We start from the raw sequence: 22,628 nt of genomic DNA on the forward strand, positions 1-22,628 counted from the left end.
ACACACACACGGTCAACACACACATGGTCAACACACGGTCAACACACACACGATCAGCACACACGGTCAACACACACATGGTCAACACACACGGTCAACACACACGGTCAACACACACACGGTCAACACACACACGGTCAACACACACGGTCAACACACATGGTCAACACACATGGTCAACACACACACGGTCAACACACACACGGTCAACACACACATGGTCAACACACACGGTCAACACACATGGTCAACACACACACGGTCAACACACACATGGTCAACACACACGGTCAACACACACATGGTCAACACACTTATGGTCAACACACACGGTCAACACACACACGGTCAACACACACATGGTCAACACACACGGTCAACACACACACGGTCAACACACACATGGTCAACACACACGGTCAACACACACACGGTCAACACACACATGGTCAACACACACACGGTCAACACACACGGTCAACACACACACGGTCAACACACACATGGTCAACACACACACGGTCAACACACACATGGTCAACACACACGGTCAACACACACACGGTCAATACACACATGGTCAACACACACACGGTCAACACACACACGGTCAACACACACGGTCAACACACACACGGTCAACACACACATGGTCAACACACACGGTCAACACACATGGTCAACACACACATGGTCAACACACACACGGTCAACACACACACGGTCAACACACACGGTCAACACACACACGGTCAACACACACATGGTCAACACACATAGTCAACACACACACGGTCAACACACACACGGTCAACACACATGGTGAACACACACACGGTCAACACACACATGGTCAACACACATGGTCAACACACACACGGTCAACACACACATGGTCAACACACACACGGTCAACACACACACGGTCAACACACACGGTCAACACACACGGTCAACACACACACGGTCAACACACACGGTCAACACACATGGTGAACACACACACGGTCAACACACACATGGTCAACACACACGGTCAACACACACACGGTCAACACACACGGTCAACACACATGGTCAACACACACACGGTCAACACACACACGCTCAACACACACGGTCAACACACACATGGTCAACACACACGGTCAACACACACGCTCAACACACACACGGTCAACACACACGGTCAACACACACGGTCAACACACACACGGTCAACACACACATGGTCAACACACACGGTCAACACACACACGGTCAACACACACATGGTCAACACACACATGGTCAACACACACGGTCAACACACACGGTCAACACACACATGGTCAACACACACGGTCAACACACACGGTCAACACACACGGTCAACACACACACGGTCAACACACACGGTCAACACACACACGGTCAACACACACATGGTCAACACACATGGTCAACACAAACACACGGTCAACACACACACACACGGTCAACACACACATGGTCAACACACACACACGGTCAACACACACACGGTCAACACACATGGTCAACACACACATGGTCAACACACATGGTCAACACACACATGGTCAACACACACACGGTCAACGCACGCACACATCTGAGTTTGATCAAACTGGAACCAATACAAAACTCGAGACCCTGGCACCAACATCAGTGACCGAGGTGTCGATGTTCATCTCACGGCTGGCAAATAAGACATCGCCACTCGACTACATCCACACTTCAATTCGCAAATCGTGCTCGGACGTTGATTGTCCACCTGACAAATCTTTCGTTGAGCGAGGGCTGTTTCCCAGACCAGTTTGAAATGGCGCAGGTAACAACACTTCCTGAAAAAAGTTGCCCTGAGATGTAGTGACCCCGCAAACTATCGCCAGATCTCAAACGGCCTGTGTCTGAAGCGGTCACTTCCCCACGTCGCTGCAACGGGCAGATTCAACTCGTTGTGGTCGACGTACCGGAAGTCTCACAGCACTGAGACGGCACTGCTAAAGATCACGGGTGACCTATACAAAATCACAGATGACCTCTACAAGATCACAGATGACCTCTACAAGATCACGGATGACCTCTACAAGATCACAGATGACCTCTACAAGATCACAGATGACCTCTACAAGATCACAGATGACCTCTACAAGATCACAGATGACCTCTACAAGATCACAGATGACCTCTACAAGATCACAGATGACCTTGACAAGATCACGGATGACCAATGCGCCGAAGTGTTGGTCGGCCTCGATCTCTCAGCCGCCTTCGACACCATCGACCATGAGATACTCATCGGGTGGCTACGGTCAAGGTTCGGCATGTCGGGTACGGCACATGAGTGGATTGAGTCGTGCCTACGTGGTCGATCACAGTTCGTCAAGCTGGGTGACGATCAGTCATCGTCTGTGCCGTGCCTAGTCAGCGTACCGCAGGGATCCGTCCTCAAGCTCTCATTTTCAACAAACGTCTCTCCGATGGCCAATGTCATCTCATGGCATGACATCAAGTTCCATCGATATGCTGATGGTGACACAGTGGAACACCGCGGTCTGCACCAAACGAAACGCTGCTTCATCCAGAACAGTTCGGAGGTTCTGCTGATTGGCACTCGGGTTCAGGCAAAACAAGTTGTGGGAGGATCGCGTGTGGTGGTCACGGACTCCAAGATTCAGTTTTCTACTCCCCTACAGAGCCTCGGGCACCATCCACGACCAGACCGTGTCGTTTTATCACCGCGCGCAAACTATCGTCAGGCCCTGCAATTTTCATATCAGGGCTCCTACAGTCTGTTAAGGCATTATTGAGTCGTGACATAGACAACACGGCGGCGTGTAGCATCGTATATCGGCGCGATGATTGCAGCTCACGACTCCACGGGACGTCTGGCAAACACGACCAGGCTGCAGCGAGTACAACATTCTCTGGCGCGGGTCGTGACGGGGAACTGCAGGATCCCACCGCGTCGTGCCCAGTGCTCGCCTAGCTGCATTGACTTCCAGTTGCCGAACGAATCCTTTGTCAGCTGGCACTCGCCGCGCACAAAGTGCTTGCCACAAATGAACCACGACCTCTCGGTGATCTCGTCAAGGAGGATAAACCATCATCACGCCCATCAAACAAAGACGGCGGTGGTCACCGCATCGTGCGACGCTTTCGGATGCGCTTCTGCGGCCGTCTGGAACGTTCTTCCCCTTCCGATATGAGGAATCCGCTGGAGCTGTGATGCACTTTTACATTTCGACTGAAAACTCATTCCTTAGAACTGCTCTATATGTTGAGTTGTTCTACCCCCACATCTCCAATTTGCAGGTTTGGCTACGTACCGTACGAAAGACGTTCAGCATACACACACGGTCACCACACACATCCGGTCAACACATTCAAGATACAGTGAACACAGTCGGTCAACACAGTTAACACACAGTAAAAACACACGGTCAACACACAGTCATCGCACACGATCAACACATACATAGGTCACCACAACACACACGATCAACACATACACACGGTCAACAAACGGTCAACACACACACGGTCAACGCACAGTAAAAACATACACACGGTTAACAAACACACACGGTCAACACACAGTCATCGCACACGATGAACACATACATACGGTCACCACAACACACACGATTAACACATACACACGGTCAACAAACAGTCAACACAACACACACGGTCAACGCACAGTAAAAACATACACACGGTTAACAAACACACACGGTCAACACACACATGGTCAAGGCACACGGTCACCACACACAGCAAACACGTACCACACGGTGAACAAACAAAACATACCCCCCGTGTCGCCTTCAAAGGCTGTTGGGGGGAGGCGCAAGTGCTGTGAGCGATAAGCAGCACCTGTGAAGGCGACCGGCACCGTGGCACGCGCGGAGGGGTGTGTGTGTTGCCAGTGGCGCCATGGCACGGCGAAGAAGCAGGTGTCTTGTGCGAACAACCTCACTCGCTGCGCGTGCGTCGCCAGCGAGGCCGTGATTATAATAGAAATTGGGGGGGGGGGGGATACACCCCCCAAATATATTGCTATAAAATAGATTTTTGTTTATACGATTGTGGTTATAGTTGTACTTTATTAATCCCTATATCTCTGCCATTACATACAATGAAACAAGAAAAGGTAAAAAAGTAAAAACAGAGCAATGTAATACAATACACCATTAGACATTATTGTAAAAAATAAATCAAAAGTCCATCCCATGTGTTAGTGAATTTTTAAATATTCTAGGCAGGAAATGAGTTTTCAAATTTAGATTTTTTTCTGGGGGGGGACCCCCAGACCCCCTGTAATATTTAGTCCCCCCCCCAATGTTGAGTCCATGGCTACGGCCTTGGTCGTGAGCACAGCTGGTGGGCTCGCCGGACGATCATCCTCGGTCAGTCGACCCCCATGGCACCCGGGTGGGGTCTGCCCCGTGACCTGCCCGCCTTTCCCGCAGCGAGCCTTCGACACTTCACGTGGCTTCAAAGTGCACCTAGCCTGGCACAGGCGCCGTGCTCACGTCACCGACACTTAGTGGCGAACGGCGGTTGTTGTGATTGCTGTGTCTGATGAACAGGTGTATGTGGCTGTATACAGGTGTGTGTGTGTTGGTATACAGGTGTGTGTGTGTTGGTATACAGGTGTGTGTGTGTGTTGGTATACAGGTGTTGTGTGTGTTGGTAATTGGGAGCGCATTGCGGTACGAACCCGGCGGCCCGAACCCGGCGGCTCGAGTTCGATTCCTGATCACGATCAATAAAAGTGGCGATTATCAGAACCGGTACTGGGCTCCTCTCCTAGGTCGACTCAGCCTCAAATGAGTACCTGGTGCGTTGTGGAGTAAACGCCGCCACAGGGGAGACAAAGGCGGTCGGGCGTGATGCTGGCTACTCCCTCGTGTATCGTGCCGGTCTTTGAAGGTGCTCGTTCACATCACTTGCCCCAAAGGTCTGTGAAGGCTGTACAAGGGGTGTATCGTTGTCTTGGTACAGGTGTGTACAGGTGTGCACAGGTGTGCACAGGTGTGGATACAAGGAGCAATGTATAATTATAGGCGACGTGTCGGGCAGTGGCTTCCTCCCAGCACATTGGCCTCAAGGGAGGCAGAGTGGACGATACGAGTTGGAGACCGAACTTTGTTTACAGCACGCGGCTTTGTTTACAAACAGGAGAAACGGTGCTTCCGCGGATTTCTATCTATACAAACACCCAGAAGAGTAGGAGCTTCCGCAGACTTCTAAGTTTCCAAACATCCAGGAGAGACGGAGCTTCCGCGGATTTCTATGTTTACAAATATTTCACACGTCTTTGTCTAAAACGTCGCCCTATTTTATTTTGGATTAAGGGCGCACGCACACAACAACAACCGCCATTCGCCACAAAGTGGCGGTGACGTCACCGCGATGCTTGTGCCAGTCTATGCTATGTGCACCTTGAGGCCACGTGAAGTGTCGAACGCCCGCTGGCAAGAGGTCACGGGGCAGACCCAGGTGCCGCGGGTCGACTGACTGAGATGACTGGCCGATGCACCACCTGTGCCCCCTACTGTGTCAACTTGCTGTGCTTTAGTCACCCGGCGCTCCTCCGCCCTCCGTTGTTGTTGGAGGGCGACTGCCTCCAATTCCCCAGTAGCAGCGTCCTTCACGAGCCTCCTCCACAGAGGCCGATCTTGACACCGCTGGTACCAGTCATCGGCAAGTCCACTCAGCTCCACATCCTCCTGTACCACATCACTCCATCTCTTCTCTTGCCCGTGCCGCGCCCGTTTAGCACCCTCTATCCGGCCGAACAAAAACTGTTGAGGCATGCGGTGGCTGGGCATGCGGGCTACATGGCCCAGACAACGCAGCCTTGCCTGCCGGAGGAGCTCACCGATGGGACAGATCTTTCAAAGATTTGTGAGCTCACACAATCCGGCCTGGTTAAACCCAGGATGGATCGTAGGCAGGCCAGCCTAAATGTTTCTAACCGGCGAAGACGTTCCATTAGGGGGGTCCACATTTGGCAAGCATAGAGAAGTGAGGGAATGAACGTGGCCGAGAAGACCTGAAGCTTCGTGCGGAGCGACAGACCAGGTAGCTTCCACACAGCGTTACGCAACCGATGAAAAGATAATGCTGCTCGACTGATTCGGAGTGAGACCTCTGCTGTCAAACCGGAGCCGGCCATGAGCACACTGCCCAGGTATGGGAAACTCTCCACTCTCTCCGCAACTGACCCATCACCAATTGGGAGTTGTGGGGTGGAGTGTCCGATGGTACAAAATACCCAGGCAGGTGCTTAGTTTTGGTGGGGCTGATCGTAAGGCCCCACCTCTTAGTGGCACGCTCCAGGTTCAGCAGCAGCGCCTCCAACTCCTCTTAGTGAGCGGCAATTACCAGATCATCGGCATACATAACGTGGTTGACCAATAGGGAGCCATCCCTTGACCGCACCCGGGCATCGATCAGTCTCCCATTGTATCTGTACCGGATGGAAATTCCTGCGGTACAGCTATTGAAGGCTTCAAGAACTACGTGGTCGAAAAATATGTTAAATAATGTTGGAGCCAGAGGACATCCCTGTCGCATCCCCAAGGTGAACAGGTTAATGGCTCCGACTCCCAGCCACGTAGTTTTACCCGGGCCCGCTCACCATCATGAAGGTCCTTAATGAGCGTGAGCAGAGGATCAGGGACTCCGAAAGCACGAAGAACAACCCAGAGCCCAGGCCTGCTGATGGTATCATAGGCCTTGACCAGGTCAATAAGGCAGAGATGTAGGTTTTGTTGGAATTCCCACGCACACACACATTCACACACACACATTCACACACACACATGCGCGCACACACAGCAACGCACACTCACACACACACGGTGCCATTGAGGGCTGCGTGTCGAGTTCGTCTCCAGCTCAGTGGAGTTGGTCTCCAACTCAGTCGACCCAGAGCCGAGCAAAGATTCAACAAACCCTCCTGCCGCTCACTGGATCTTGGCTCAAAGGCCAGAGCTATTTTCGTTTGACAGTGGTGGAAGTTCCACATTCCGATGGCGGGCGAGGAAGGGGGGGAGCGTGGGCCAGTCCATTCATACAACAACAACAACCCGTAAAGTTTTACTCGTTTTATCGACCATCGTGGGAGGGGAGCGATGATGGATTGAGTCATCTCCCGACCCCAACCAAGGCTGTGAACTTTTGACCTTTCAGTTGGGGACCACTCCCTCTTCACCACGGAGATATCTCGCGGTGTACAATGCGTGTACTGTAATTGTATTGTGATTTGCATAGCATTGTGTATCGTATTGTGCTCTGTAGTATTATGTTTAGCATAGTATTGTATTGTATAACGCGCAGTATTGTATGGTATTGTATTGTGCTGTATTGTATTTACTGTAGTATTGTATTATGTGTTGTGTAGAATCACGTGGGGTATTGTGTAGTGTTGTGTAGTGTCACGTGCTGTATATTATCGTCTCGTGTGGTGTATGGTATTGTATTGTATATATGACTGTGCAGTGCGCTGTATAGGATTGTGCAGAGTATAGGATTACGTATGGCATTCCGTCTCGCGCCAAGCCCGTGGTCACACACACCTGTACTCGGGGGCGGGGCACACCGGGGGGGGGGGCGGGGGGAATAGGATGATGACGTCACACAGGTGTGTGAGGAACGCGGCTTACCTGGTCACTGTTGCGGGCACTCAGGACCAGGGACTAGAAGAGCCACGGTCAGTGACCTGGAACCCAGGGACTCAGGACTCGGGGACCCGGGACCCAGGGAACCGGGACTAGAGACTAACGACCCGGGACCCAGGGACTAGGGACTCAGGACTCGGGGACCCAGGGGACAGGGGGCCCGGGACCAGGGACCAGGAGGAGGAGGAAACGCGGCTCCGGTGGAGACGAGGTGAGGCATGTTCTGGTGAGGTGTCGCGAAGTCTCTCTCGCTGTCTCAACCATCACCCGTCACCCATCACCAATCACCAATCACCCGTCACCAGTCACCCATCACCCGTCACCCATCACCCATCACCAATCACCAATCACCAATCACCCGTCACTAATCACCCATCACCAATCACTCGTCACCAGTCACCCATCACCAATCACCAATCACTCGCCACGTGTCTCCTCATTGTTGACCACGTGGCCTCGCCAGCCGCCTGTCGTGAACGAGGTCGCCTCGGGCACGCGCCGCTCACTGCGCCCTCGTCAAGTGGTGGTGATGGTGGTGGTGATGGTGGTGATGATGATGATGATGGTGGTGATGATGATTCTGGTAATGATGATGGTGGTGATGATGATGGTGGTGATGATGATGATGGTGGTGGTGGTGATGGTGGTGGTGGTGATGGTGGTGGTGATGGTGATGATGATGATGATGGTGGTGGTGGTGGTGGTGATGATGATGATGGTGGTGGTGATGATGATGATGATGATGGTGGTGGTGGTGATAGTGGTGGTAGTGGTGGTGGTGATGATGGCGGTGGTGGTGGTGGTGGTGATGATGGTGGTGGTGATGATGGTGGTGGTAGTGGTGGTGGTGGTGATGGTGGTGGTGATGATGATGATGGTGGTGGTGATGATTATGATGATGGTGGTGATGATGGTGGTGGTGATGGTGATGGTCTGATTGTGTGAGTGTGTGTGTGATTTATGTGTATGTTATTGTGTGTGATTTTGTGTCATTGTGTGTTATTGTGTGTGATTGTGTATGATTATGTAAGTGTGTGTGATTATCTTTGATCGTGTGCGATTGTGTGTGTGTGTGATTGTGTGTGCCTGATTGTGATTCCTATACCTGGGCAGCGTGCCCATAACCGGCTCCAGTTTAACAGCAAAGGTCTCACTCCAAATCAGTCGAGCGGCATTATCTTTTCATCGGTTGCGTAACGCTGTGTAGAAGCTACCTGGTCTGTCGCGCAGCACGAAGCTTCAGGTCTTCTCGGCCACACTCATGCCCTCACTTCTCTATGCTTGCGAAACGTGGACACCCCCCTAATGGAACATCTTCGTCGGTTAGAAATATTTAGACTGGCCTGCCTACGATCCATCCTGGGTTTAACCTGCAGGCTGGATTGTGTGAGGAGCTCACAAATCCGTGAAAGATCTGGACAAAGTCCCATCTGTGAGCTCCTCCGGCAGGCAAGGCTGCGTTGGCTGGGTCATGTAGCCCGCGTGCCCAGCCACCGCATGCCCAAGCAGCTTCTGTTTGGCCGCATAGAGGGGGCTGAACGGACGCGGCTCGGGCTGGAGAAGAGATGGAGTGATGCGGTACGGGAGGACGTGGTGCTGAGTGGACTTGCCGAAGACTGGTGGTTATAGTGGTGGTGGTTGAGTTGTGGTTATAGTGGTGGTGGTTGAGTTGTGGTTATAGTGGTGGTGGTGTGGTTATAATAGTGGTGGTTGAGTTGTGGTTTTAGTGGTGGTGGTTGTGGTTATAATAGTGCTGGTTGTGGTGTGGTTGTGGTAGTGGTGGTTGAATTATGGTTATAGTGGTGGTGGTTGTGGTGTGGTTGTGGTAGTGGTGGTTGTGGTTATAGTAGTGGTGGTTGTGGTAGTGGTGGTTGAGTTGTGGTTGTAGTGGTGGTGGTTGTGATGTAGTTATAGTAGTGGTGGTTGAGTTGTGGTTGTAGTGGTGGTGGTTGTGGTGTGGTTATGGTAGTGGTGGTTGTGGTTATAGTAGTGGTGGTTGTGGTGTGGTTATAGTAGTGGTGGTTGTGGTTGTGGTGGTGGTAGTAGTGGTTGTGGTGTGGTTATGGTAGTGCTGGATTTGGTGTGGTTATAGTAGTGCTGGTTGTGATGTGGTTGTAGTGGTGGTGGTTGTGGTGTGGTTGTAGTGGTGGTTGAGTTGTGGTTATAGTAGTGGTGGTTGTGGTTATAGTAGTGCTGGTTGTGGTGTGGTTGTAGTGGTGGTGGTTGTGGTGTGGTTATAGTGGTGGTTGAGTTGTGGTTGTGGTGGTGGTGGTTGTCTCATTAAACTCCACAGCGGCGACTGTTTGTCAACATAGAAATCCGCGGAAGCGCCGTCTCTCCTGGGTGTTTGTAAACATAGAAATCCGCGGAAGCGCAGTTTAGCCTGGGTGTTTATAAACATGAAATCCGTGGAAGCGCCGTCTCTCCTGGGTGTTTGTAAAGATAGAAATCCGCGGAAGCGTTATCCCTCCTGGGTTTTTGTAAACAGAAATCCGCGGAAACGCCGTCTCTGCAGGCTGTTTGCAATCAATGAAATGCACAGAAGCGCCGACTCCGCAGGGTGTTTTCAGACGTGGAAATCCGCGGAAGCGCAGTTTTAGGGACGCTCTCTCCCGCTTTCTCTCCGTTAACTCTCCTCATCTCCCCGCGTTCCCAATCTCTCGTCTCGGCACTTGCATTGACACCATTCGGGTGACTCCCCCCGCCCCCAGCCCCACCCCCACCCCCAGCCGCCCCCCCAGCCCCGCCCCCAGCCGCCCCCCCCTCTCGAGTCCCCAGGGGTGCGTGGGGTCCGGTTAGACGGGCCCGACCGGGTTCGAGTCCGTGTGTGGGTCACGCGGTGTACGAGCATCCCAGAGCCACGCGCTATCAACTTACCCGCGCTCACCTCCATCACCTCCTCCTCTTCGCCACCACCTCCTCTTCACCACCACCACCTCCTCTTCACCACCACCTCCTCTTCACCACCACCACCTCCCCCTCCTCCTCCTCCTCACCACCACCACCACCACCAACTCCTCTTCACCACCACCTCCTCCTCTTCACCACCACCACCACCTTCTCCTCTTCACCACCACCACCACCTTCTCCTCTTCACCACCACCTCCTCCTCCTCTTCACCACCACCACCACCACCACCACCTTCTCCTCTTCACCACCACCACCACCTTCTCCTCTTCACCACCACCTCCTCCTCCTCTTCACCACCACCACCACCACCTCCTCCTCTTCACCACCACCACCACCACCTCCTCCTACTCTTCACCACCACCACCACCACCTCCTCCTACTCTTCACCACCACCAACTCCTCTTCACCATCCCGCTGACCTCCTTACCTGCGCTCACCTCACCACACCGTCCAGCTCATCCTCACCACACCGCTCACCACCTTCTCACCACCCCGCTCACCTGATCGCTCCCCTCCCCTTCCAGGTGTGGGTGAGCCCCCCCTCACCCATCCCCCCCCCCCGCACCATGCGGGCGCTACTGGGGGGCCAGGTGACGTTGGTGAGCGCCCTGATCTGCGCTCACCTCAAACTCACCTCACTCTGCCCGACAGGTGAGCTCCACCATCTAGCGCACACACCTGTACCAACACACACACACCTGTACCAACACACACACACCTGTACCAACTCACACACCTGTACCAACTCACACACCTGTACCAACACACACCTGTACCAACTCACACACACCTGTACCAACTCACACACCTGTACCAACACACACACCTGTACCAACTCACACACCCTGTACCAACACACACCTATACCAACACACACACCTGTACCAACACACACACGTGTACCAACACACACACAGCTGTATCAACTCACCCTCCTGTACCAACTCACACACACCTATACCAACACACACACACCTGTACCAATACCAACACACACACACACCTGTACCAACACACACATACACCTGTACCAATAATACACAAAGATCCCCCATATAGCCTTAACAGACTGTAGGGGCAAACCTGTACCAACACACACACACCTCAACCAACACACATGTACCAAAACATACGTACACCTGTAACAACACACACACCTGTATATCAACAACCGTGGTGGTGACATCACCACGGCGCTTGTGCCAGGCTAGGTGTACCTTGATGCCACGTGAAGTATCCAGGGCTGGCTGGCAGGAGGTCACGGGACAGACCCACGTGCCATGGGTTAACTGAACTGAGATGACTGGCAGATGCACCAGCTGTGCCCCCTACTGTGCACACTTTCTGCGTTTTAGCTGCCCGGCGCTCCGTTCATTGTTGTGAGTGTCGCTTCTCCGCCGTTGCTGGAGGGCGACTGCCTTGACTTGCCCAGTAGCAGCGTCCTTCACGAGCCTCTTCCTTGACACAGATGCTACCAATCATCGGTCCACTCCTGTACCACATCAGCTCCATCTCTTCTCTCGTTTGTGTTCCGTCCGTTTAGTCCCCGCTATCCGGCCAAACAGAAGCTGCTTTGGCCATGCACTGGCTGGGCATATGGGCTACATGACCCAGCCAACGCAGCAGACTCGCCTATCGGAGGACCTCACTGATGGGAATGTGTCCAGATCTTTCAAGGATCTGTGATGCTCCTCATACAATCCGGTCTGGTTAATCCCAGGATGGATCGTAGGCAGGCCAGCCCTTTAGAAGGCTCCACCTTTCGCAGGTAGAGAGAAGAGAGGACATAATGATGTGTGGAGCGACAGACCAAGTAGTTTCCAGACAGCATTATGCAGCTGATGAAAAGAAAATGCCGCTCTAATGATTCGGAGTGAGACCTCTGCTGTCAAATCGGAGCTGGTCATAAGCACACTGCCCAGGTATGGGAACTCCTCCACTCTCTCAACAACTGCCCCCACCTGTGCATCGCAAACATACACACATGTACACACATTCACATACACACACTTGTACACACATTCACACACACCTGTACACACATTAACACACACCTGTACACACATTCACACACACACCTGTACATACATACACACACACCTGTACACACATTCACACACACACCTGTACATACATTCACACACACACCTGTACACACCTTCACACACACACCTGTACACACATTCACACACACACCTGTACACACATTCACATACACACCTGTACACACATTAACATACACACACACATTCACACTCACACACCTGTACACACATTCACATACACCTGTACACACATTCACACACACACCTGTACACACATTCACACACACCTGTACACACATTCACACACACACACTCACACACCTGTACACACATTCACACACACCTGTACACACATTCACACACACACCTGTACACACATTCACACACCTGTACACACATTCACACACACACACACCTGTACATACATTCACACACACCTGTACATACATTCACACACACCTGTACATACATTCACACACACCTGTACATACATTCACACACCCCTGTACACACATTCACACACACACCTGTACACACATTCACATACACACCTGTACACACATTAACATACACACACACATTCACACTCACACACCTGTACACACATTCACATACACCTGTACACACATTCACACACACACCTGTACACACATTCACACACACCTGTACACACATTCACACACACACACCTGTACATACATTCACACACACCTGTACACACATTCACACACACCTGTACACACATTCACACACACACACCTGTACACACATTCACACACACACCTGTACACACATTCACACACACACACCTGTACATACATACATACACACACCTGTACACACAATCACACACACACACCTGTACACACATTCACACACACACCTGTACACACATTCACACACACACACACCTGTACATACATACATACACACACAGACCTGTACACATTCACACACACACCTGTACACACATTCACACACACACACCTGTACACACATTCACACACACCTGTACACACAATCACACACACACACCTGTACACACATTCACACACACACACCTGTACATACATTCACACACACCTGTACATACATTCACACACACCTGTACATACATTCACACACACACAAACACCTGTACACACATTCACACACACACACCTGTACACACACACACACCTGTACACACATTCACATACATACACACATTCACATACACACCTGTACATACATTCACACACACACCTGTACATACATTCACACACACACCTGTACACACACACACCTGTACACACATTCACATACATACACACATTCACATACATACCTGTACATACATTCACACACACACACACACCTGTACATACATTCACACACACACCTGTACACGCATTCACACACCCACACCTGTACTCAGATTCACACATCGCCCCCCGCCCCACCCGCCCCCCGCCCCCCGCCCCCCACCCCCACCCCCCGTGTTGCAGGGGAGAGGTGGAGCGACCCCCCCGCGGCCCTGGCCACGGCACCCTTGGGCGCAGCATGGGGGGGGGCGCTGGAGGTCACGTGGGGGCGCCCCCCCCGAGCCTCGCTGCCCATCACGTGGTACCAGGTGTGGGCGCACGGGGACCACGTGGCCAGCGTCAACGCCACTGCGCCCGGGGTGAGCGTCACGTGACCACGGCACGTGGGGATCGCCACGTGGGCATGAGAGAAGCGTCACCTACACGGGCACCGTCAACCACCTCCATCACCTCCACCATCACCACCTCCACCACCTCCACCATAACTGCATCATCACCATCACTACCTCCACCACCTCTACCATCACCGCATCACCACCATCACCACCATCACTACCTCCACCATCACCACCTCCACCATCACCACCTCCATCACCTTCACCATCACCACCTCCATCACCTCCATCATCACCACCTCCACCATCACCACCATGACCACCTCCACCATCACCACCTCCACCATCACCACCTCCATCACCTCCATCATCACCACCTCCACCATCACCACCATGACCACCTCCACCATCACCACCTCCACCATCACCACCTCCATCACCTCCACCATCACCACCTCCACCATCACCACCATGACCACCTCCACCATCACCACCTCCACCATCACCACCTCCATCACCTCCACCATCACCACCTCCACCATCACCACCATGACCACCTCCACCATCACCACCTCCACCATCACCACCATTACCACCTCCATCACCTCCACCATCACCACCTCCACCACCTCCACCATCACCACATCACCACCACCTCCACCACCTCCACCATCATCGCATCACCACCACCACCATCACCACCTCCACCATCACCTGCACCACCTCCACCATCACCACCTCTACCATCTCCACCTCCATCGTCTCCACCTCCACCATCACCACCATGACCACCTCCACCATCACCACCTCCACCATCACCACCTCCACCATCACCACCATGACCACCTCCACCATCACCACCTCCACCATCACCACCATCACCACCTCCACCATCACCACCATCACCACCTCCACCATCACCACCATCACCACCTCCACCATCACCTGCACCACCTCCACCATCACCACCTCTACCATCTCCACCTCCATCGTCTCCACCTCCACCATCACCACCATGACCACCTCCACCATCACCACCTCCACCATCACCACCTCCACCATCACCACCATGACCACCTCCACCATCACCACCTCCACCATCACCACCATCACCACCTCCACCATCACCACCATCACCACCTCCACCATCACCACCATCACCACCTCCACCATCACCTGCACCACCTCCACCATCACCACCTCCACCGTCTCCACCTCCATCGTCTCCACCTCCACCATCACCACCATCACCACCTCCACCATCACCACCTCCACCATCACCACCTCCACCATCACCACCATGACCACCTCCACCATCACTACCTCCACCATCACCACCTCCACCATCACCACCATCACCACCTCCACCATCACCACATTCACCATCACCGCACCACCACCATCACCACCTTCACCACCACCATCACCACATGCACCACCACCATCACCACCATCACCACATTCACCATCACCGCACCACCACCACCATCACCACCTCCACCATCACCACCATCACCACATGCATCACCACCACCTTCACCACCACCTCCATCACCACCCCTACCACTGCCGCCACCATTCACCCCTTGCCTCTCGGCTCCGCAGGATGACTCTGGGTCAGAGCGGCTGAGAGTGGAGCTCAGCGGCCTGGAGCCCAACACCACATACTCCATCGAGGTGTGCTCCACCCTCCCCGCTCCACCCTCCCACTCCACCCTCCACACTCCACCCTGCCCACTCCACCTTTCCCACTCCACCCTGCTTGCTCCACCCTCCCACTCCACCCTTCCTGCTCCCCCCTTCCCACTCCACCCTCCCCGCTTATTTTTCGTACTTTGATACTGCCAATAAAGATCCCATGATACGACCGCTCACCCCGGCCCAGGCGGTCGTGGGTTCCATCCAGACCCTGACGCCTGCTGCTGTATATTTGGAGTTTGCGTGTCTCTCTCTCTCCCCCTGCGGTCGCGTGGATTTTTTTTCTTCGGGTCCTCTGGTTTTTCCCCCCTACACTTTTAAGAAACGCGCATTGAGATTGTTCAGGTTATTTCGATGCTGTGAATGGTCCAAATGATGGGGGGGGGGGGGCACTTTTGTTGAGCGATCATTTGTGATACCCAGGTAGCTTCTGAAAAATAAGCGAACACCTCAGTGGGCTTTGCCTGGTAGGATGGGGATGGTTTGTTGTTGTGTTTGTTTGTGTTTGGGTGATTTGTTTACCTTTCTTGTACTTTGCACTGCTGACGTGTTTGTTGTTGAAACCTTCTTACCCCGTTGCCCCTACTGCACACCTGTGAAAAAGAGCTTCATAACTCATCGGATTTTTCATGCAGTACAAATACAGATTCTGATTCTGCGTGCACCCAGCCTGGCACAACCGCCGTGGTGACGTCACCGCCAATTAGTGGCGACTGTTGTTGTTGTTGTCGTGGGGAGCGGTGGCGCAGCAGGTTAGCGACACTTATACTACGAAACCGGTGACCCGAGGTCAATTCCCGTGCTCGACCAACAACAATTGTGAATAGTTGAACCTGTCCTGTGCCTCCCCTAGGTCGACTCAACCTTAAATGAGTACCTGGTGTGGTGTGTAAACATGAGCATTGGGGAGACAAAGGCGGCCGGGTGTGGTGTTGGCCACCCACCCACCCCCTCGTGTGCCTTACCGGCCAAGTCGGCTTTGGCTTTATATTTGTCTTTTTGTCCGTGCCAGGTTTTCCCGGTGTCTGTGTCCGGAAGCTGTGTCTCCCAGGGTCCTGCAGCCTCAATCAACGTCACTCGTGAGTGACGTCACTCACTCGCTCGTGATCACTCTCATGTACTCACCCACTCACCCACCTACTCACCCACCAACTCACCCACTCGCGCACCTACTCACGTACCTACTCACCCACTCACCCACCTACTCATCCACTCACCCACTCACCCACGTACTCACCCATTCGCCCACCTACTCACCCACCTACCCACCTGCTCGCCCACTCAATCATCCACCCATCCACTCGCCAACTCAACCCAACTCATGCACCCATTCAATCATCTACCTACTCAGCCACGTATTCATCCAAACATCCACCCATGCACCAACTCGCCCGCCCACCCTCTTATTCACCCATATACCTACTTATTCATCCACTCAATTACCCACCCACTCACCCAATGATTTACCCTCTGAATCATCAACCTACTCACCCACCCACCCGCTCACCCGCTCATCCGCCCACTCAGTCATCCACCACGGTCACCGCCTGTCCAGGAACCGGCGTCTGCATTCGAGTGACGGCGGTAGGATTTGTTTGGAACCGGGGTCTGGTCCCGGTCCCAGTGATCACAGGAGACGGCCACGGTTACTGTGGCCGTCCCCGGGGTGCGGCGGTGTCCAGCGAGGAGGCTGAGCCACCCCTCCCTCATCCTCGTGGCCCGCTGCACGTGTGCGGCGCTCGTGCCGGATGAGAGGGCCGGCGTCGTGGGGACTATTTATTTGTTGTGATTAAATGAATAATTGTTGTTGGGACAGCGCGCGTTCACCGGGGGAAAGCCTCGGTAGGGTGCTGACAGGTTCCCGCTGCTGCTGCTGCTGTGTGATCCAAGTTGAATGAGTTGCAGGGGATTACTCGATAGCAGTGCCACTGTGCGTGTGGGGGTTTAGCTGTGGGAGGAAGCCCATGGAGAGCAGAGGGAGAGAGAGCGCATAGACGCACACGCAGACACACCCACACACACACTCCCACACACAGATTCCATGGCGAGGGAGAGAGAGGGGGCCCCAGCTGGGAATCGAACCCAGGTTCTGGCTGTGAGGCGTGGAGCGTTGTCACTGCGCCACCGCCACCGCCGCCCGATCGTCATCAATGACCTCCCCTGACCCCCCCCCCCTGCTGCACCCACAGTGGCCTCCTCCACGCGCGTGGACTCGCGAGGACTCCTCAACTGCAACGGCACGTGCCGTGAGTGGCCCCCCCATCACCACCACGCGGGCACAACACGCCTGGGGGGTGGGGGCACGACGGGGGGCAGGGAGTGAGGGGGGGGGGTGAGTGTGTCGGTGAGTGAGATAGTGAATGTGTCGGTGGGTGAGTCAGAGAGTGAATGTGTCAGTGAGAGAGTGAGATAGTGAATTTGTTAGTGGTTGAGTGAGATAGTGAATGTTTCAGTGGTTGAGTGAGATAGTAAATGTGTCAGTGGGTGAGTGAGAGAGTGAATGTTTCAGTGGTTGAGTGAGATAGTGAATGTGTCATTGAGAGAGTGAGATAGTGAATGTTTCAGTGGTTGAGTGAGATAGTAAATGTGTCAGTGGGTGAGTGAGAGAGTGAATGTTTCAGTGGTTGAGTGAGATAGTGAATGTGTCAGTGAGAGAGTGAGATAGTAAATGTGTCAGCGGTTGAGTGAGATAGTAAATGTGTCAGTGGGTGAGTGAGAGAGTGACAATGTGAATGGGAGGGTGAGTGACTGGGTGAGTGGTTGAGACAGTGAGTGTGTCAGTGGGTGACAGAGTGATGGGAGGAGCGGTGGCGCAGCGGTGAGCACACTGCGTGACAAACCCACCAACTCAAGTGCGATTCCCGCTCACGGCCAAATTGACAGCGAACATCTGAACTGGCCCTGGGCCTCCCCTAGATCGACTCTGCCTTAAATGAGTAACCACAACGAAGCCTACACCGATGTGGTGTTGGCCAGCCGCCCCTCGCGTGTGCTTCACCGGCCTTGGCTTGCCCCACGAGCCTGCGAAGGCTACACGGGGCGCCTTTGTCTTTGATGATGGGGTGAGCCACGGGGTGAAGTCGCTCACCGCCCCCCCCCCTCGCCCCGCAGTCTCGGAGGATGCCCGCACGGCGCTCATTGTGGTGCCGCTCGTCATCGGCATCCCCACGGTGGTCCTGGTGGCCCTGGTGCTCTGGAAGGGCTGCTCGCGGTGGGACCCGCCCGGCGGCGGCACCGGTGGCGACGGGGCGCAGCTCAAGAACGTCCAGGGGCCACCCTCGACCCCGGGGCGGCCCGGCGGCACCCTGGGGAGCTCCACGGGCGAGCAGACCCGCGCCACGTGGACCCCGCCCGACAAGACGGCCGGCTGATCGGTCGGGGCTGGGGTCTGGTCGGGAGGGGTCGGAGGTCAAGGGTCAAGGGTAGGGGTTGCCACCTTTCCGCGGTGGGGGGGGGGGGGGGGTCAGAGGGAGGGTTCATCTCGCGCTGCCCCGACGCAGATTTCCCCCCAGCGCGTTCCTGGGGAAACCAGGACAGGTGGCAACTCTGCGGCAGTGAAACCCCTCTGTGAGGGTTCGGGGGGTGAGGTTACCCCCTCGGTGCTGAGTGGTACCGTGGAGTACAGATTGGTCCTTGGAACCCTGGGGTTGGGAGTGGGGGGCGGGGTTCAGCGGTGAGGTGGAGGTGACCCCCCCCCCCCCGCGATACCCACGGGAAGCTCGCGAATGCTGCGCGACTTGGAGCGGCCCGACAGTTCGTGGTCGCACGCAAATGAGCGAGGCGCCGAGCGGCAGAGAGAGTGACTTTCTAGTGGAATTCAAATCGTGTCTGGGGACGCACCGTGACGAGCCGTGGCTCTGGAGAATGAGACTGCGAAGTGATGGTCTCTCTCTCGCTGTCTCTCCGTGTCTCTCCCTGTCTCTCTCTGTCTCTCTCTGTCTCTCTGTGTCTCTCCTTGTCTCTCTCTGTCTCTCTGTGTCTCTCCCTGTCTCTCTCGCTGTCTATCTGTGTCTCTCTGTGTCTCTCCCTGTCTCTCTCTGTCTCTCTCTGTCTCTCTGTGTCTCTCTCTGTCTCTCGAGTTATCCACGGGTTGAAACGGAACCGACTTGCAACGTGACTCGCTTGTCATCGCACTCCGCCAGACGTGGGTGTGTTGAAGTTCTTTCGCACCGTACGTAGTCAACCGTGCTAATCGAAGGTGCGGGGGAAGGACAACGAACTAAGCACAAAAAGCATTCGGCCAATCGTTCACCCATTCATTCATTCACCGATGCACTCATTCACTCACCAACCCATCATCTCACCCACTCACTCGTTAATTCACCCACCTTCTCACTCACCCACCCATCTACCCAATCATTAACTCACTCACTGATCCACTCACCCGCCATCTCATTCACCCACATATTAATTAATCCACTCATTCATCCGGTCTGCGAGTTCTCACCTGGTGAAACACAACTGACTTGACTTGGTCACCCACCCACTCGCCCACACACTCACCCATCAACCCCACCCACTCACCCACCCACTCACCTACCCACTCACCTACCCACTCACCTACTCACCCACCCACTCACCCACCCACTCACCTACCCACTCAGCTACTCACCCACCCACTCAGCTACTCACCCACCCACTCAGCTACTCACCCACCCACTCAGCTACTCACTCACTCACCCACCCACTCACTCACCCACCCACCCACCCACTCACCCACCCACTCGCCAACCCCACCCACCCATCCACTCATTCACTGCCCTGGCCTCCGAGCTCTCACCGGGCCACAACACACGCGCCACGGAGCGCGCGCCAACACCGCCGCTCGGTGGCTGCGTTTTTGGATCGAGATTTTAAACAAAAAACTTCTTACCCCTCCGCCCCCACCCCGTGTAGCCTTAACAGACTGCTGGGGCAAGTGCTGTTAGCGAGTAGCAGCACCTGTGAAGGCCGGCACGGCGCACGAGGGGGTGGGTGGGTAAGTAGCCAGCACCACGCACGGGCCGCCTTTGTCTCCCCAGCGGCGATGTTGACACGCCGCACCAGGCACTCATTTGAGGCTGAGTCGACCTAGGGGACGGAGGCCCAGGAACCGTTCGGGTTCGTAGCGCAGTGAGCTAACCGCTGCGCCACCGCTCCCCACAGCCACTCCGAAGGGGCCGTCCATAAATGACGTCACGCACCTAGGGGGGGGGGGTCAGACATTTGTGACGATGTGTGACGCGGGGGGGGGGGGTTGAGAAATGTGACGTCACATCAAAATGCGCAACTTTAAATAAATATAGACGACACGTTCTACTTAATTAAATAGACTTTTTAATAAATGTTTTCTCCTACAATATCAGAGTACAGCGGCACATTAAATACGCACTACAATGACAATAGTTTAAAGCGATTTGAAGCATGTTTTATAATAAAAAATTGGGGGGGGGGGGGGCAGAGCTTTGTGACGTCACATTTGAGGGGGGTCTGACTTTTTGTGACGCAGTGTGACGAGGGGGGTGGGGGTCAAAAATCGTCCAAAATCGCGTGACGTCATTTATGGACGGCCCCTAACCTGCCCCTCCGCCATACCAGACGAGGGACTGTCCACCACCATTAGTTGCAGGCAGATGAATGTTGAATTTCTTTCGCACCATACGTTGCCAATCGTGCTTTATTGGAGCTGTGTGGCGGGAAGGACAACAAACGAAACACAAAAAACATTTCTTAATGAGTTTTTTTTATGTGGATGATTTAAAAGGGTATGTAGCTCCAGTGGCTTCCTATTACGGGAAGAGCGTTCCAGACGGCCGCAGAAGCGAATGATGTTTATTACGTCGCTGTTAACGATGGTAATGTTAATGATGGCCATCATCATCATCATCCATCATTGTCAGCCATGGTCACTCCACTGCTGGATGAATGCCTCCCCACCGCGTCCGTGATGCACCGTCCGTGATTTTACTCCATTTCCATCGCTCCATCTCCGCGGGGTGAGGGTGGTGGGTGCTCGTCCTTCGGGACGCGGTCTCTGCTGCCAATGCCGTCCCCCCGTCTCGCTCATCGTCACATCCCGCTTCTGTGTCCACGCCGTATCCTGCCCAGTGATTGGTGGCGCTGCTGGTGGCGGTGGCGGTGGTAACGTGGAGTTGTGGTTAGCGGTCATGATCGCTTGTGTCGGACTGGATTAAATAAATATATTATATCATGGTAATCGGTGGGGTACAGGTGTGTGCGTCAAGGTGTGTGCAGGTTCCTGGACACAGTCCCAATGGGTGAGCTCCTCTGGCAAGCGAGGTTGCGTTGGCTGGGTGTGACAGCAACGTGTGTGTGATGTGTATGTACAGATGTATTATTTAACATATATTTCGACCACGTAGTTCGTGAAGCCTTCAATAGCTGTACCGGAGGAATTTACATATGGGACAGATACAATGGGAGGCTGATCGATGCCCGGGTGCGGTCAAGGGATGGCTCCCTATTGGTCAACCACGTTATGTATGCCGATGATCTGGTAATTGCTGCTCACTCAGAGAACGAGTTGGAGGCGCTGCTGTTTAACCTGGAGCTTGCCACTAAGAGGTGGGGCCTTACGATCAGCCCCACCAAAACTAAGCACCTGCCTGGGTATTTTGTACAATCGGACACTCCACCCCC

The 22,628-nt window shown here is 54.0% G+C and overlaps 1 protein-coding gene across 2 annotated transcripts; it reads left to right on the forward strand.

The window, feature by feature from the left end:
• The first annotated feature begins 7,656 nt into the window (after positions 1-7,656).
• LOC133352444 (uncharacterized) lies at positions 7,657-21,144 on the forward strand. 2 transcript variants are annotated; one of them, XM_061568093.1, is made up of 7 exons: positions 7,657-7,923; positions 11,132-11,258; positions 14,140-14,315; positions 15,897-15,968; positions 17,002-17,068; positions 18,179-18,235; positions 19,101-21,144. In XM_061568093.1, exons 2-7 carry the CDS (start codon positions 11,174-11,176, stop codon positions 19,358-19,360), a joined length of 717 nt encoding a protein of 238 aa, XP_061424077.1. In that variant the 5' UTR covers positions 7,657-7,923; positions 11,132-11,173; the 3' UTR covers positions 19,361-21,144. The 2 variants fall into 2 exon arrangements, with proteins under 2 accessions (XP_061424077.1, XP_061424076.1); XM_061568092.1 differs by having other exon boundaries at positions 7,657-7,908.
• Positions 21,145-22,628: the final 1,484 nt, after the last annotated feature.

Source organism: Lethenteron reissneri, chromosome 40 (assembly GCF_015708825.2).
Source record: "Lethenteron reissneri isolate LAM-NWPU_2019-01 chromosome 40, ASM1570882v1, whole genome shotgun sequence".
NCBI lineage: Eukaryota > Metazoa > Chordata > Hyperoartia > Petromyzontiformes > Petromyzontidae > Lethenteron > Lethenteron reissneri.

Bases quoted from the DNA above. Each gene is read 5' to 3' on its own strand.
- LOC133352444 (XM_061568093.1), top strand. From the start codon at position 11,174: ATGCGGGCGCTACTGGGGGGCCAGGTGACGTTGGTGAGCGCCCTGATC. The intron at 17,069-18,178 runs GTGAGTGACGTC...CTGCACCCACAG, and splicing joins AGCCTCAATCAACGTCACTC to TGGCCTCCTCCACGCGCGTG. The intron at 18,236-19,100 runs GTGAGTGGCCCC...CTCGCCCCGCAG, and splicing joins CAACTGCAACGGCACGTGCC to TCTCGGAGGATGCCCGCACG.